At 30.5% G+C, this 16964-nt stretch overlaps 1 protein-coding gene across 1 annotated transcript; it reads right to left on the reverse strand.

The window, feature by feature from the left end:
* Nucleotides 1-15113: 15113 nt before the first annotated feature.
* Nucleotides 15114-15950, reverse strand: LOC147805266 (uncharacterized). The gene has a single exon (XM_087149399.1). It carries the CDS (start codon nucleotides 15948-15950, stop codon nucleotides 15114-15116), a length of 837 nt encoding a protein of 278 aa, XP_087005525.1.
* Between the last annotated feature and the right edge of the window lie 1014 nt (nucleotides 15951-16964).

The raw sequence follows: 16964 nt of genomic DNA on the forward strand, positions 1-16964 counted from the left end.
ATTTTTTCCATAGACTTAGTGTTGAAGAAAACCTTTACGAGAGACCCTTAGAACATCTCCCTGCGACCTACAAAGACCATGTCTATGTAGCGACCACCTCGATTGACGACCTCTTTTGGGAGGCACGGAATTTTTTTCATAGACTTAGTGTTGAAGAAAACCTTTACGAGAGACCCTTAGAACATCTCCCTGCGACCTACAAAGACCATGTCTATGTAGCGACCACCTCGATTGACGACCTCTTTTGGGAGGCACGGAATTTTTTTCATAGACTTAGTGTTGAAGAAAACCTTTACGAGAGACCCTTAGAACATCTCCCTGCGACCTACAAAGACCATGTCTTTGTAGCGACCACCTCGATTGACGACCTCTTTTGGGAGGCACGGAATTTTTTCCATAGACTTAGTGTTGAAGAAAACCTTTAAACGTGACCATTAAAACCTCTCCCAGCGACCGGGCAAACATCTGCACCAAATGCGGAAAGGCTCAAGTAATGAAACATGAAAAAATATCATAACCAAAAATGTAACAAAACAAATGAGAATAATAAAAAGTATTCAAAATATTTGCGTGAGGGTCTTATTTAGAGAGCTCTTTTTTGGGGATACAACCTCACCTTGCAGTCAGAGTGCACTTAGGGCGATGCTATCAATGATTTACTTTTAGAGTTGAAAGCTAAAATTATAAATAAAGTCATTTTAGAAAAAAGCAAGCATCTCAAACAAACAACCCTTTTCTCATCTCTTAAAGCTAACTATATTTTATGATATAAAATTAGATGCATAATTACACAAAAAACATAGATGTTTATTTATTTGAAATCGCTTTATCATTCATAATTGGTAAATTTGTTTTTACACATAATTACAGTTGGGATCATTTTTATAGACGCTAAATTTTATTCACCGTTCCGTCTTTTCATGACGCCAACAGAAGTGGTATTTCCGAACCACGAAAATGACACCGACGAAAATTGAAATGGTTTGCTAAAAATCATGTACCTTCGATACCAATTTTGAAGTTAATGGAGGTAACCTCTAAGAGCGACCAACCTCCATCAACGCCCATTTTACTGTGGAACGGAGAGTGGTCGCTCCCGAGAGGTTTCACTCAGTGATGGGCATCATTTACGAAAATTTTATTCATGATTAAATTTATTCAGAATAAATTTATTCTGAATGATTATTCATATGAAAATTTAGTCATTATTCATCATTCATTATGCAAATGTATAAAAAATTTTGAATAATGATTGATGAATAAGCTCATTAGTCATGACTAATTTTTCTGAATAAAATTTGAATAACCAGCAAAAAATGCAATCGACATGTCTTTGTCTATAACGAGATGCAAAACATCGTTTGCTCTTAAACGTCTTATTTTAGGAATTAAACTAAAAAACTAAGACAAGTATGACTATTTATTTGTATGTTATTTTAACTTACTCCAGCGTAACATACTTAGTTGCGCTAAAAAGTAGGTTTATAACAGTTTAGTTACTTAAGTTCATTTTGAAATTTTGTTCTAAAATCTATAAAACGCAATTTTTTTCTAGTTTTTGAAAGCAAACGATAATATTATTTTAAATTTTTAAATAAAATTTTAATTTAAAAAATTAAACCCTTTTTTGCCATGTAACCATTTTTCAAAAGTATGCATTATGTTAGACAAAAGTAAATTTTCTCAAACACTATATAAATATACTTGAAAAGGATTAATGTTTTATTTGTAGTTGTCATAATCGTAGTCAATTAGAGTATTCCGCGCCCATTTTTGTTGACCAGTGAAATTATTCAGTTATTCTTGACTAATGAATAAAGGATACTGAATAACGAATAATGAATGATTTATTCCTTATTCAAAATATTTCTGACTAATGAATAAATCTTTATTCATCATTCATTATTCAGATTTTGAATAATTATTCATCATTCTTTATTCATTATTCTGAATGACAAATGCCCATCTCTGGTTTCACTGTACTTGTGTTTAGGGGAGTATAAAATTCCTCTAACCAGGGAAAACATTTTCTAAAACTACGGAGCATCCATAGTGGTTGGAATCTTATTAGTCTCAAAAATATTTTTCCAAACTAGTTTACAATAATTTTTATGTTTTAAGGTAGCGATAAATTTTTTCACTTCTAATACTTGTCAGATCTTACGTTAATGTTAAACGAAAAAAATTAAGTTGATTTTTATTAAACAAACTGTATAATCACAAGAATATAACCCTTAAGAATCAAAATTTTCGAGATTTTAGGAAATTATAGCGAGATTAAAAATATTTCAGAACATTATAGATTGTTTATGTGTGTCAAAGATAAGAAAGATACATAATGCCAAAAAAAAGTTGTAATAGTTTATGTTTTACAACATCAAAAGCCAAGACGATTTTATGAGCTCATTTACGTAGTTTTATCACCTCAGTTGCTTAAAACCAACATTTCATGAACATTTCCTATTTGAGTAAAGGTACTATTATATTTTTACGCGATTCCAATGATGTGTATGTAACATACATTATTAATATATGTAATAAATTGTAGTATGTAATAATTTATAGTAAGTTCTAAATATAAATGAAGATTCTGTGTTTATGATTGATGATGTTATAATTGAACAAATGTCAATTTATTCATTTACTCTTAAATTAAATTTTAAAAATCTAAAAAAAGATAATTTTTAAATTTTTTTTTAAATTTCAAACAATATTAGTTTACTAACTTGTTTTTAATTAAAAAATATATTAAATTATGTAATTTCTTTTACATAACATATACCTATTTAATTTGATTATAAAACTTAATAAGTTAATTTGATTATAAAACTTAATAAGTTAATTTGATTATAAAACTTAATAAGTTAATTTGATTATAAAACTTAATAAGTTAATTTGATTATAAAACTTAATAAGTTAATTTGATTATAAAACTTTTTATCAGTTACATTTTTCAAATCCAAATGACAAAAATAAAACTATTTTCATTAAAATTTTAATGAGAGTTTTTTTTAAAAAAAAGAAAAAAAAGGGTTTAAAGCATTTTTTATAAAAAGAAAAAAAAGGGTTTAAAGCATTTTTTATAAATTTTAAATGTAACTTTTGTAGTTCAAAATAAATTTCAAAATTGGACTTTTTGGGGTTTTAATTTAAATACAATATCATATTTTTTCTAATAATTTTCGTTTTAATTTCAGAAAAATATTTTTTTGTTTAGAACTTAATTATTATTTTAAAATTTTTTATTCTTTTTTATTTGCGTTTCTCAAATTTTGTTTAATTGAATAAAAAATCTTAGAACACCATACTCATATTTTACAACCATCAACAGGCCAAATCAATGTTCTAAATTCTAAAATTGATGATAAGAATTAGAATTTGCTTAAAAATTTTTTCCTTAATACTTTCAAGGCTACTGACTCCTAGAAATTTTTAATTTTTGTAGAATTTTTATAGTGATTATAATGAAAATTCATACTACATTGTACAGTTTAAGTAAATTTTTGGAATATAAATGATGAAAATAGAACTATAAAAGTATTAGTAATACGAGTATTTTTAATAACTTACGAAACACTTATTACTAATACAAGTATTAGTAATAAGTGTCAGAATTTCCTCCGTAATTTAGAAAGTTTATTAAACACAAAATATAACTAATACAAGAACAAATTTTATTTTACCAGATGAATAAACATCACAAATATTTATTTTCTTTTTCTCGCAACTGTTCATTATGAGAACCCTTGGTCAAGAGTAACCAAGGGTTCGTATATTGAACATTTGCGATCCAAAGTTTAGAAACCTTAATGTTAATTTTGTTTTTTGCGTTTTTCGCCATATCTCGAGAACTTTTTAAGCGAATTAAAAAATTGTGGGCACAAATATAATTATTGTTTATTCAAAGAAAATTAGTTCAGTTTCCCGTGAAAAATAACTTTTAGTAAACATTTTATATTTCTTTTATTATTTTATTTAAAAATACTCGAAAAAACTTTAAATTGTAAGGCATAAAATTTTGTTATATCATTATTTTGAAAATATAATAACTTTACATGGCAAAATACGAATGTTAAGCGAAATCGGTCTAGAAATTACTGAAAAATCGAATTATAGAAAAATCAGCTATTTTAGATTCGTTTTCTCAGGATCTATTCAACCGATTACGCTCACATTTTATATTTTGCCATTTAAAACAGGGCTCGAAAAAACTCAGAAATTTTACCCGTCCCCGAGGACGACTTGTCCAACAATGTACCCGTCCTCCTTTGAAACTAACCCGTAGCTTCTAACAAAATAAAAATATAATTTTCTCTTATTTATTACAAACATTTATATAAATTGCACAATGAATTAGTAGTTACTAGGATTACATTATACAGTAATAAAAGAAATAATAGGTTATCAATAGTAACCTAGTATTTCTTTTATAAAATAATTTATTTCTTTTATGAAATAATTTATTTCTTTTATGAAATAATTTATTTCTTTTATGAAATAATTTATTTCTTTTATGAAATAATTTATTTCTTTTATGAAATAATTTATTTCTTTTATGAAGGTCAAGAAAGGTCAAGACGGGAAAATGGCTGTCCGCGCGGACGTCGGATTCGAGAAATTCGTTATCCGCGGGAAATTTTTGACCGCCGAGGACGGACGGTTTTTCGAGCCCTGATTTAAAATTAACTTCTTTTAAAATGATGCAAAATATGTTGTATCTCAAAATTCAAAATTTTTTCGACCATTATTAAATGAAATGATAAATGTTTTGATAAAAAAGAAGATGAATCTTTGTTAAAAGTTTTTTTTGCTTGGAATTATCTTTGGATAAATGAATTTTACTTTTATGTACACAAATTTTTCAATTTGCTTAAAAAATTCTCGAGATTTGAGAGAAGCGCAAAATGTAACATTAGCACTAAGGGGTCCCAATTTTGAATCGCTCTCTTGACCAAATTATTGGGACCATTTTTCCCAGACTGCGGCTACCCCCTATATTTTGGGAATCAGAAACCCAAATTTATCATTATCATCAAAAAAGAAAGAAGAAAGAAAAAGATGGTAAAGAAAGTAAAAAATCTAATTCTTGGCATACTCGTTGTAACATGTCATATCAATGATAGCAGATACATATTTTTTTTGTGTCGTAATTCCATTAAAGCACGCATCAGGTGGGGGGGGGGGGGGGGGCACGAATACATAATTTTCTGATGTAACTCAATAAAAAAAAAATAAAAAAACACAGGGAGTTAAGTTAGAGAGGGAACCAAATTTTTTTCTAAATCACGGATGGAGGGTTGTATGAAGGGGTTCAATGTATTGTACATTATTTTGGTTTCAGAGAATTTTTCATTCTAAGAATTTTATTTCTCTTCATAAAGAACTTCTTTGGAAGTTCTTTGATGAAATAATTTTATTTTTTTAAATTATTTCGAAAACTTAATGTGGTAATTAAATTTAATAGCTCAATATTATAATTTATTTTTATTTTTCCTAAAAGTATATGTTTTTAAAACTGCAGTAATACTTAACTAAATTTAAATAGCTGACTTTTTATGTGTCTAAAATGTTAGGAGGAGGGGCTTTTTGATATTAATATTAAGGGGTGCAACTGTTCAGATTTTCACATTCCAACGATGCTCCATTTCTAAATGCGAACGAAATTAAAATATTAAATTTTAATGGTTCGCGAAATTTCTCGCTTAAAAAAAATAAGAAAAATTTTTGGCTAAATATCTGCAAACTGAATACTTTTCTTCTTCAATTTTCTTGTTTTCAAATAAATTCAAATGGATGGCTTTTTTTTATTTGTCTGAAATATTAGGGAACGGGGATTTCTAATTATATGTTAGATTATATAATGACGAATATTATTTAGTTGAAGTTAGATTATATAATGACAACGATAAAGATGCTACAAGGTTTTTTTTAAACGCTGTTTACATTTTATAAGCTATCTGACTTAAAATACAATGTAATCAATATTATATAAACATTCGTGTCACTAAATATACGCGTTAAAGATGGATTTTACACTTATGAGTCACTTCAAAAGACGTTGAACTAGCAATATCAGACAAATGAAGGAATTTACTATCTATGGAAGATAATATGAAGAGTAAACGTTTTTTTTTAAAAGTAAACATAACAGTTGAGTGGAGACATTATCTTCGATGATTTATCTCTGGGTTTAATGTTGATATAAATAACGGAACAACAAACTGCGAAGCAACAAAAAAGAAGTTTCAAAATTAATTTGCTATTCTCAATATAGCGAAAACTCCAGGATAGACCACCTCCATGTAGCGACCACCTGTATGTAGCGATCACTTCTATGTAGCGACCACCTCGATTGACGACAATTTTTGGGAGGCACGGAATTTTTTTCATAGACTTTGTGCTGAGGAAAACCTTTAAAAGTGACCATTAAAACCTCGCCCTGCGAACGGGCAAACATCTACAAACACAAGACCAAAATATGGAAACACTTCTATGTTAACACTATGTAAACAATCTTTCTTTTAGCAACTTTTTTGTTTCTTTCTAGTTTTTGGAGATTTTTCATGGCAAAACTGTTGACACAATTTGTAAAATCGTGCTTGAACCTTTTTAGAAATGTAAAATTCGGTAAAACAAAAATGACAAGATGAGTTTTAATACAAACAATTGTGAAATCACTTTATAGGATTGCTAATAATATCAAATGCATATAAATAAATATAATCCATATCGCCCCAAAATGGATAAGTACCCTAATATCATCATCCTACACATTCATGGCACTTAATGAACAACTTTATTTTTGTTATTATTTGTTACTCCGGTGTTGATTTATAGATGTATATACTATTAGATTTTCTATAACCTGAGTTAGAAGTTCAACTCATTAAAAGAAAGAAATATATAAGTATCACTTAAGAATTTTTAGTTTATTTAATTAGTTCTTGCTGAGTGTGGTGACCTGCCTACTACAACTCAACGCTGCCAGTCTCGTATCCCATAGCAACGAGGAACACAAAAAAAAAAAAAAAAGAAAAATAATGTTTTCTTTCTGCTGCTTAATAATTCTCCTGTTTTTAATATGTACGTTATTGTTATTATTCAAAGCTGTTAATATATTATATTTTATAATAAGAAGCGAGTCTACTTATTTCTCACAAAAAGTATTCCTTCACACAAACACGGGTAAAAGAGAATATAAGAAACACGTGATTTGAGATACTTCTTTTATATACTTTTGAAATAAGAATACGGTGACGTCACTACTAGGAGTTGAGTAAGAACGTGCGAAATTTTTTCTTTTTTTGTTTTGATTGGGTAGAGCTTCAAGCCAGCTTATCATTCATACTATAAAATATAGATTTAATCGAAAGAGTATCGAATCCTATGAAAATTTTTTCTTTCGAGAGCGCGGCAGAAAGTTTCAAAGTGGAAAATTAGATCAGCTATATTTTTGATCGCATTTATACCAAATTCGGTGCGGATTGGTGCAGAATTGCTGATTTGTATTGTATGAGGTACTTACTTACACATACACATAAACATTACAATAAGAAAACATATCTTATCTTATATTACAACAAGAAAACATACTTTATAATTACGCTAATGTTTTGATGCTGCCATCTATGATATAAATTCTGAACTCTAATTTTCATAATTTTTGAGTTTGCCATTTAATTTAACACGTTATAAATAAGAAAATATTTTTACAAGTGACATTGTAACACATATATTTGCCATAACAATAAATATGCAGATAATAATATGATAATACATGAGAAATGTAATATGTAGATAAATATTTAGATATAATGTACTGATAGATTATATGTTTCATTACCATAATCAATCTCCGAAGGTTTCTTTACAACTGTAATTTCACATTCCTCATAAAATTATAGATTTCATTGTACGATTTGTAAAACGAAAATTTCGAAGTGTTTAAAAAAAAATCCAAATTAAAAAGAAAAAAGGATTTATTTATCTTAGTGAAATGAACTAAAGAAAAACATCTATATTAGTGCTGCCATCTATCATTTAAAACTGGATTTCAAGTTGACAGAGGACGGAATGGCATCGTGTATTCTGGAAATATTGAACACATATTTCAATTGAAGTCTGTAATAAATTTAATTTTGTGTACATTTTTATTAAAATGAATGAAAAATTAATTGCGCCTTTTTTAAATGAAAATGAGGTATTTATTTATTACTTTTTACTGCTACTTTTTGAAAGAGTTATTAAAAAAAGTATGTATTATGTAATTAGCTCATTTATCATACGAAATGAAAATAAAAGTCCAAATTTTAATAAAAAAAAAGTCTAGATATGTTCTAAATAAAGGTCAGTAACTTTTTTTGGGAAAATTTATAAAAACTGTTCCCACTTTACCCCCTCCCTCGTTAATAACTATGAATAAGTGCTACATGTATCTCAAAAGAACTTGTGATAGCAATATACAAGGATTAACCATATAAAGGAAATATAGGGGGCAATTTTACATGGTTCTAATATAATGTTAAATTCTTTTTAATGATACTTCATAATGCTATTTCAAAATTTATTTCGATCAAACAATCAAAAGGATTTGTTTTATAAATGTAAAGATTTTCTTGTCAGTTAAAAATAAAATTCGGTAATTATAATGTTGTATTCTATTTTACTTATTTCAGTTGTTTCTTTGAATTAAAATGCTGCGATTTTTAAGAAACTTTGAAAAGCTTATTTATTTAATTTAAGATTTAGAAGCGATGCAAAAAAAGAGAAGAAAAAAAAGACCTTGATAAAAATGCGAAAAGTGTGAAGAGCGTGTTAAGAATTCAATTAAAATATTGCAAAAAAATAAAAGCTATTCTATCTATGATGATAGCCCGTTGATGTAGAATTTTTATTAAACATATTTTTTCGTACTTTTTTTTCTTCATTATTTTGCGTCAACTTAAGCCAAAATAAGTGAAAAATAATATATTTTGTATTTTAATAATTGATGGTTATAAAATACAGCAAGAAACACCGGTGACTTTTTTTGCGTTATAGGTAAACTTTTCGACTCACTTTCAAACAATTTGCACTTATTTTCAGTTATTTAAATATAACAGTTATTCATAATTGAAACTTCTTTAAATTTACAAAAACAACTATTGATTAGTTTTTATTGATAAATTTGAATGAAAAAAAAAATCAAACAACTTATTTTGGATTTTATATTTTAGTACAAATATAATACCGATAGTCTAACATATTTTTTAAGTGACTATTATAATGTCTTTTATAATAAAAAAATAATAAAATGCATATTTAATTGAATATAGAGCGTCAGAAAAATATAGATAAAATGGTCATCGGTGTCCCATTTAGTGAAAAGGTTAAAATGATCGAGTAGTTAAATAATTCAGATTGAGCAGTAAAGATAGTGCCACATGAGTTATCATCACAAAATGAAGTGGCACCGTGGGCAAATTTGAGACAACCTCATGGAATGCGTGTACAGTTTAAATATTTCAAAAACTTTCGTCTTCATTATGCCAGCACAAGTCATCAAGTGCCAGTACATCAAATTTAGCTGAAATTGCATTCCTAATCATAGATGGCGCCACTGAAAAACAAGAAACGCATCCTCTGCCTTAAACATTTGCTTGGATTCCCATAGCAGGCTTGCTGGTATTGGAAATTGGCATTACTAACAACAGCATTGTATTGCGACATTCAAGACGCTGCCTTTAGTGAAAAAAATTGGGTTCATAATTTCGCAAAGCTTTGGCTAAAAAACATCTTTCTGGTTTTAAATATTATTCTGAAATGAAGTTTCTCATCTAGATGTTAAGCTAAACATTGTGTTGTTAATAGGTGATATTTCTGCACCATTGAGTGATTTTATATTTATACTGGATAATAAACGATTTTAATAAGTACTATTTAGTTTTTTGATTATCTTTGTTAGTTATTAAATATTTTAAGCCTATCGCGCTTATAAAATGTGTTTTAAAAAGTAGAAATGGATTGTATTGTTAAGATAGTAAAATTAAGTAAAACTGTAAACATTGTTTTGTATTTTACCTTAAAATTTTACTACCAAGTTTTGCATTTTTAACTAATGATGATGAAATTTACTCTTATAAATAGTATCAAAAACAGTATGCTTCAAAAAAAAAAAAAAATTAAAAAAAATTGTGTTTTGTATATAAGTAACATAAAATTGGGTGTAAATAGTTTTCTCAATACCACATTCATTTTAATTTCTGAATTGAGCATTTTAAATAAATGAAATAATGTTTTTTGTAAAATGCATTATTTATAATTTAGTAATGTGCGGTACAACTAATATTGTTGTGTCGCAATTTACAGTATAAAGTTATGACATTAAATCTTTTTCCATAATTGGGTGCTTGTAAGAAGATCACATGACGTCAGTGCCAGCTGATCGTTTATATGCAAAATGGCGAGTTGAAGTTGAGATAAGTTTCTCCATCGAATTTGTTGAAATACAATTTTTTTTCCTCTACGTCTTTTACTTAACTTAGATTTATTATTTGTTTATGTATTTTATCGTAACCGTAATATATTTTTGTTTTGTGTTCCTGGCAACTTCCATGCATAATTGGGTATACTACAGTGTACGTCTCGTCATTCCTAATATTTTTCACAAGTAAACAGCATTTTCTGCGAGCCTGACTTTTAGCAACAAATAAACAATAAACGAAGTGTGTTGTTATAAGGCTGGGGCTTGCTGCACGCCACGTTGGAATTGCATTAGTAGTTATTTCTGAAATAATTGATTTTGCTATTTTATCCAAGTTTATGTATTTCGTAAACATGTTTAAAACTTACTTTATTAATTAAACTAAAAGATGGATGTTATTTCTAGTAAAATTTCCGAAGTGGAAATAGTTGTGTTTTTTTTCTTCATATTATACCTTACCAGCGGGTGACCGAGCTCCGCTCGGAGAAAACAGGTATTGAAGCTAACTCGAAGATTTAAATTTTCAATTGTGACTTATCAAAACAATACATGCCATAAGAAAATTTGTGAAACCATTGGTGAAAAGATAACCGGTTAAAGTGCACACCATTGTAAACTATCTAAACAGAGTTTGGAAAGGGAACTATTCTATACAAAGGTAAAGTTTGAAAAGTCAATTAAAGACACTGTTCACAACGAATTCGTAAATTTGCTTCCGTTCATCCGCTTCTTGAAAATTCTTGTCCAGGAAAAGGCGTCGATGAGACAGGTATTGTCCAGCATAAAAGACGATGTAAAGTCCGCAGGAAGACGCGTCATCTTGGTGGTTGTAAGCGTTGCGAGGTTTCACGATGCATCCTTTCAGCTTTTCATTCGTAACAACGGTATTCAAAACGTGTCGCAGTATTATTCTCAAAACAGCATCGATGGGCAGCGGGTTGTCGACTGGATCGCAGACTAATAGTTGACGTTCTCCATAGCTTGCTTCGTAAATTCCTAGCATCCAGTGCTCGCCTCTATCCATTTGAGCTCTCTTGTGAATGGGAATGAGTAGCACGTCGAATCCTTGTTGAACGCCGTATAGATAGTTGGAAGCCTTGTTCTGGTCGCTGATATCGTTGAGAAGAGCCATTCCTTCATAAGCGCCATCCGCTGTTGTAACGTAGAAGCGTGCGACAAATTCAGGGTGAAGTACGGCAACTTTGACGATCGGGTAAGCTTGTTCGGCGTAATGGAGAAGCATTCTGACAATGACGGTATCTTCTAGTTGTCCATTTGCGGGTAGAATTGAGGTGATCGCTTGTTGTTCCAAAATTCCGGCTCCTTGAAGAATTTCATGTAGAGGTGCGTTCTGCATGTTGAAAATGTAGCTTGAAATCTGACGAATGTTGAAATGTCGGACTTTGTTGACGGTGATTTTAACACAAAAGTTAAACTTTTCTCCACTTTGATAAATGTAAACTAATGCGAACCTTACAATTAAATTATTAATTCCTTCATATATTATTGGCTTAAGTTGTCGAAAGTTAATATTTCAATTGTAAGGTTCGCATTAGCATACATTTATAAGAGTGGAGAAAAGTATCTATAGCCATTATGGCGAACTAATAAAGTTTGAAAATATCCTATCTGTAACTCCGAACTGCTCGACCGTAGCGCTTCAAAACCGGCGCCAATCGATTCCTCGTGGCCAAAAACCCCAGACCCCCAAGTTTACCGGAGTTTATTAATTCTGGGGCGATTTTCGACTTGGCAACCATTCCTCGTATTATAGTATAAGATTAATTTGTTTATGTTTTACGTGGCTTCATGCCTGTCTTTGTGTGAAGTAAGAAATATATAGTAAAAGAATTGAAATCGTTGTGAAAGAATCCTTTGAAGGAGTATAAAATACGCCACCTAAGAGAATTCATACTTGACGTTCGTGCTCACTCGAAATAGAATGGAAAGAACAGTTGCTAGCGTAAACAATTGCCACGTCTCAACGACTCATCAGGATCGAGATACCACACACTACGTCACTTGCAGGCATAACCCATTTAACTTATTTGAATTACAAATCCACAAATGAAAATAGGAAATCTATCAACTAGAAAGAAAACTATCTTTTTGGAACTCAATTCAAAAACATAATATATCGTGCAGTTCAAATCTTCTAACTACTGCTGGAATAATCGTCTTTTGGGACAGTGCATGTGTGACGCATCTAACACTATAAATATTAAATCCAATTTATTAGTATATTAAATATTGTGAACTGTTGGCTCATTGGTCGAAAGTGAAGACCGAACACGTCGTAGTGAAGGTGAAGTCCTACTTTAATTGAGTCCAAAAAAAGATTGAGAAATTCCGTGGTGGCTCAGGGGATAGAGCGTTCGTTTCCATATGAGGTGAACCGGGTCCGAATCCAAGTCGATACGAATTCCGCACCCATCTCGCAAAGATGGTAAATATCCTCAATGGTAGACGGATCATGGGTAAGTGTTCCCTTGTAGTCAGGCTAACCGCTGTAAGATTTTGTGATTTTCCTCTTCTTATAAAGCAAATGCGGATTAGTTCCATCAAAAAAGTCCTCCCCGAAGGCAAATTTCTCCCAATACTTGATCCGTGTCTTCTAGATTGGGTTCAAAATTACAAGGCTATGGGGTTGAACATTGGATCGGCTGTTCAACGATGGTTATAAAAGCAAACTGAATTCGGTAACTAGGTCCAGTTCACAGAGAAGGACCAATTACTCGCGTACGTTTACCACTGTTGCATAGAAAGATAGGATGAGACTAGGCTTCTGATGTTACATATTTAAATGAACCTACGACTACGTTACATATCCGTTATATATCTAAATGTACCTACGTAGCGCTAGAGTTAACATGTTTTATATAGTAGTGAATTTAAATTAATTAACTGTGGAGGTGCTCTTCAATCTGCGGCGGAAAAATCACTTTCTTATGTACAGTCCGCAAAAAAAAAAAAAAGATATCACCCTGAATAACTTTCGTTCTAATGATCGGATTTTCACGAACTAAGTGTTAATCTTAATGGTTCCTGAGGGTGACCTCAAATATGCTAATTAATTAGTGCTAACTATTAATTAAGTTACGAAATCAGACACAAAAACGTACTTTCTCTGAATAAACATATATTTTTTCTTACATATTTGGATTCTTAACCTTCAAAATATAGGGGGTAGCCGCAATCTGGGAAATATGGTCTCCATAGTTTGGTCAGGAGAGCGATCCAAAGTTCGTACCCCTTAATGTTAATTTCACTTTTTACGTTTTTAGTCATATTTTAAAAACTAATAAAGCAATTCGAAGAAAATTTCACCCAGTCATAAAACTCATTTACCCAAAGATAATTTCACGAAAAAAATAGTTTTTAATAATTGTTAATTATTTTTTATTATTTAATTAAATTAAGGATGAAAAATTTTTGAATTATAAGGTATGAATTTTTTTATACCATATTAATCTACACATTTTTCAATTGAAAAATCTAAAGTTTCAACTGTTTTTATTTATTAGAAGCTGAGAAAAATTAAAATTAATTATTTTTAAAAAAATAATTTGGCGACAATGAAGAAATGATTAAATGGGGCGATTAATATTAAAATGTGATAAACTTGCGAGGAACTTGACTTCGCGCGCTTAGCATAAAATTTCATTCATATTTTTTTCGCTAATAATCGTTTGCTTATCTTTTCATTTTTATTTTTTTAAGCTATAAAATACGATGCTTCTTTTTTAGTCGTCTAAAATTCTATTTGCAATTTAGTAAAGAAATTTGAATAAAACATTTTATTGAATAAAATACATTTTATTCAGAGAATGTGGAGTTTTATAAAAGCATGCTTCTGATAGAATATGATTATACAACAGATTGTGCTTCTTTAATGTGATTATTTTTTATTTTTTAGTTTTTTTTTCTCAATAACTGATAAAATTTCAATAATATACATACGAATAAATAAATTTGGAATAAAATATTCATCAATTTCTTGAATATATATTTTATGAATATTAATAAAAATACGTAGTCAACATTTTTAAGCATCTCTCACAACATCGCAAATTTCTCAAAATCTTATAGGGTAAACTAACCAGTGAAGGAATACTTAAGCTTAGCTTGTCTTTAAAAAAAAATCATAAAAATTTCAACATTTGTAATTTTAGCTAAATGACGTATTTGTTATTAAATGCAAATTATGTAAAAAAAATTTAGATAACTTACATAATATTGTTTTAAGCTTTTGGTGGTTTAAATAATAAGTAGTAAGATAACCAAGTGAAGGAACAGTTCTTAAATTGAATAAACACTAAATTTTCCAGTGAATGAACACTCAATTTTGAGAATGTTTGATGCTCGTTAGGAATCCTTAGGCCACACAGATATCTGTCGCCCTGTAGATGCCTGAATTGACGGATGTTAACACAGGCGGGCATTAGGAAAAAAAAATCTTTTAAGTTTTCGTGCCCCCATTTCAGTATCTTAAGGGCCTTACGAGCTCTGTTTAAAAAGAGAGTATCATATCAGATATATTTTTTTAATTTTTTTTTTATTTCCAATGGCAGACATGAAAGACAAATTTGTAGCCAAGAACAATATAAAGAAAGAACAAAAAACGGAAACAAGAGCTACAAAAATAAAGAGTCTATAGGTCTGTAATAATGCATCTCGCCCGCCAATATCGTTCCCACAAGGGCCCAGGAGGAAGTGCAGGGCAACGTCTTAGATGGTTAGCGTCCATTTCTTCTTGTTGGTTACATAATGGACAAAGGGGGCTTGAAAAGATTTTAATTTTATACAGGTGTTTTGATAAACAGTCATGGCCAGTGGCGAGGCGAAAAAGGGCCACAGATTTTTCTCTTGGCCATGACGGAATATCTTTAATTCCTTCCAACCAGTCCTTATTTTTATTTGCTTCTTGGAGTTTTGCTTCAAATGTTGTTCGCAGAGAGATTTTTATTAGCCTTTTCGCGGTGTGGAAAGGAACTGGCTTAAGAGATATTTGTAGAATCTTGGCGGCTTTTTTGGCCAAGAAATCTGCAGTTTCGTTACCTTGAAGTCCACAATGAGCTGGTACCCATTGCCTGGCGACATTTTTGTTGTGTTGGTCAAGCCTGTGAAGGGCTTGACGACAGTGTAGAATGTCGGCAGATGCTGGGGCTTTGGAGGAAGCAATAGCTTGGAGTGCGGCTTTGGAGTCAGAGAGGATGACTACGTTATTAAATTTCTCAAGGTGATTCTGTAGTTGTGACAGAGCTACGCTTATTGCCGATACTTCTGCATCGAAGGCTGTTCTAGACGAACCAATCGGGGTGTAAAATGAAAAAAGGTTGCAGGAAACTCCGGCTCCTGCATTAGTGCCTTCAGCCAATCTTGAACCATCTGTGAATATATGTAGCCATTCGTTCTCTGGGTACAGTAAGTGCAAAGTCTCCAGGGCGATAGATTTTAAGACTTGATCATTTGCAGATAAAAAGTTCATGTATTTAAATTCTAAAAACTTATAAATCGATTAAAATTTTCTTTTCAAAGAAGATTAAAAAAAAATTTTTTTTTTTTTTTTTTTTTTTTTGCTTTTTGGACATAAATAAACTTAAAAATTGTCTATTGCCTAGAAACTTCGAGATGTTTTCTATTAACTATTAATTAAACCTCTCAGAGCAATCACGAAACATTATTTCAATTTTTTTACAGTCAGAAATTGGTTGCCTAGCAACCTAGTAAAATTAAGCGTTTCTCTTTTGAATCAGTCAATGGGTTATCTTAAAATATTTATTTGCGCTGGCGACTTTTTTTGGCGGTTTTCTGGACTATCGCCAAATATATAAACCTTTATTGCAACCCAATTTACGACCCAATTGTTTTAAAATTTTGTCTACCCCCCCCTAATTCAAGTGTCTAGATTCCAAATATGTAAAAAAAAATATATGTTTATTCAGAGAAAGTACGTTTTTGTGTCTGATTTCGTAACTTAATTAATAGTTAGCACTAATTAATTAGCATATTTGAGGTCACCCCCAGGAACCATTAAGATTGACACTTAGTTCGTGAAAATCGGATCATTAGAACGAAAGTTATTCAGGGTGATATCTTTTTTTTTTTGCGGACTGTACGTAATAATCTACGTAATTATGTACGTAATAATCTTCAAATTTTGTATTTTTTATGAATTTTAATGTATTTTGAAACAATAAAGCTCTAAGATTGGTATGTCTTCATGTGGTTTCATGTGGAGGACCGCTCACTGGACTGAGGGTTGGTGGATGTCTCTCCTGCTCTCAGCCCGGAATTCTGATGTCTGCAGTCGAATTGGAACTGCCGCTTTGTAGGAGTGGGTTCTGAGCTTTTGTTCCTGCAGATCTCCTTTGCTTATCAATTCAATTGTGGTGCTCCTCGTCTTGTGTGACTCAGAGCTATGTGTCAACGTGTCCGCCTTGCTTGGTATTCTCGTGCTGTTGTGCGTGTACACTCTGGATGTCAGGTCTTATTGGTCAGG

This window comes from Parasteatoda tepidariorum, chromosome 8, assembly GCF_982258835.1.
Source record: "Parasteatoda tepidariorum strain Cologne lab strain chromosome 8, Ptep-v5.0, whole genome shotgun sequence".
NCBI lineage: Eukaryota > Metazoa > Arthropoda > Arachnida > Araneae > Theridiidae > Parasteatoda > Parasteatoda tepidariorum.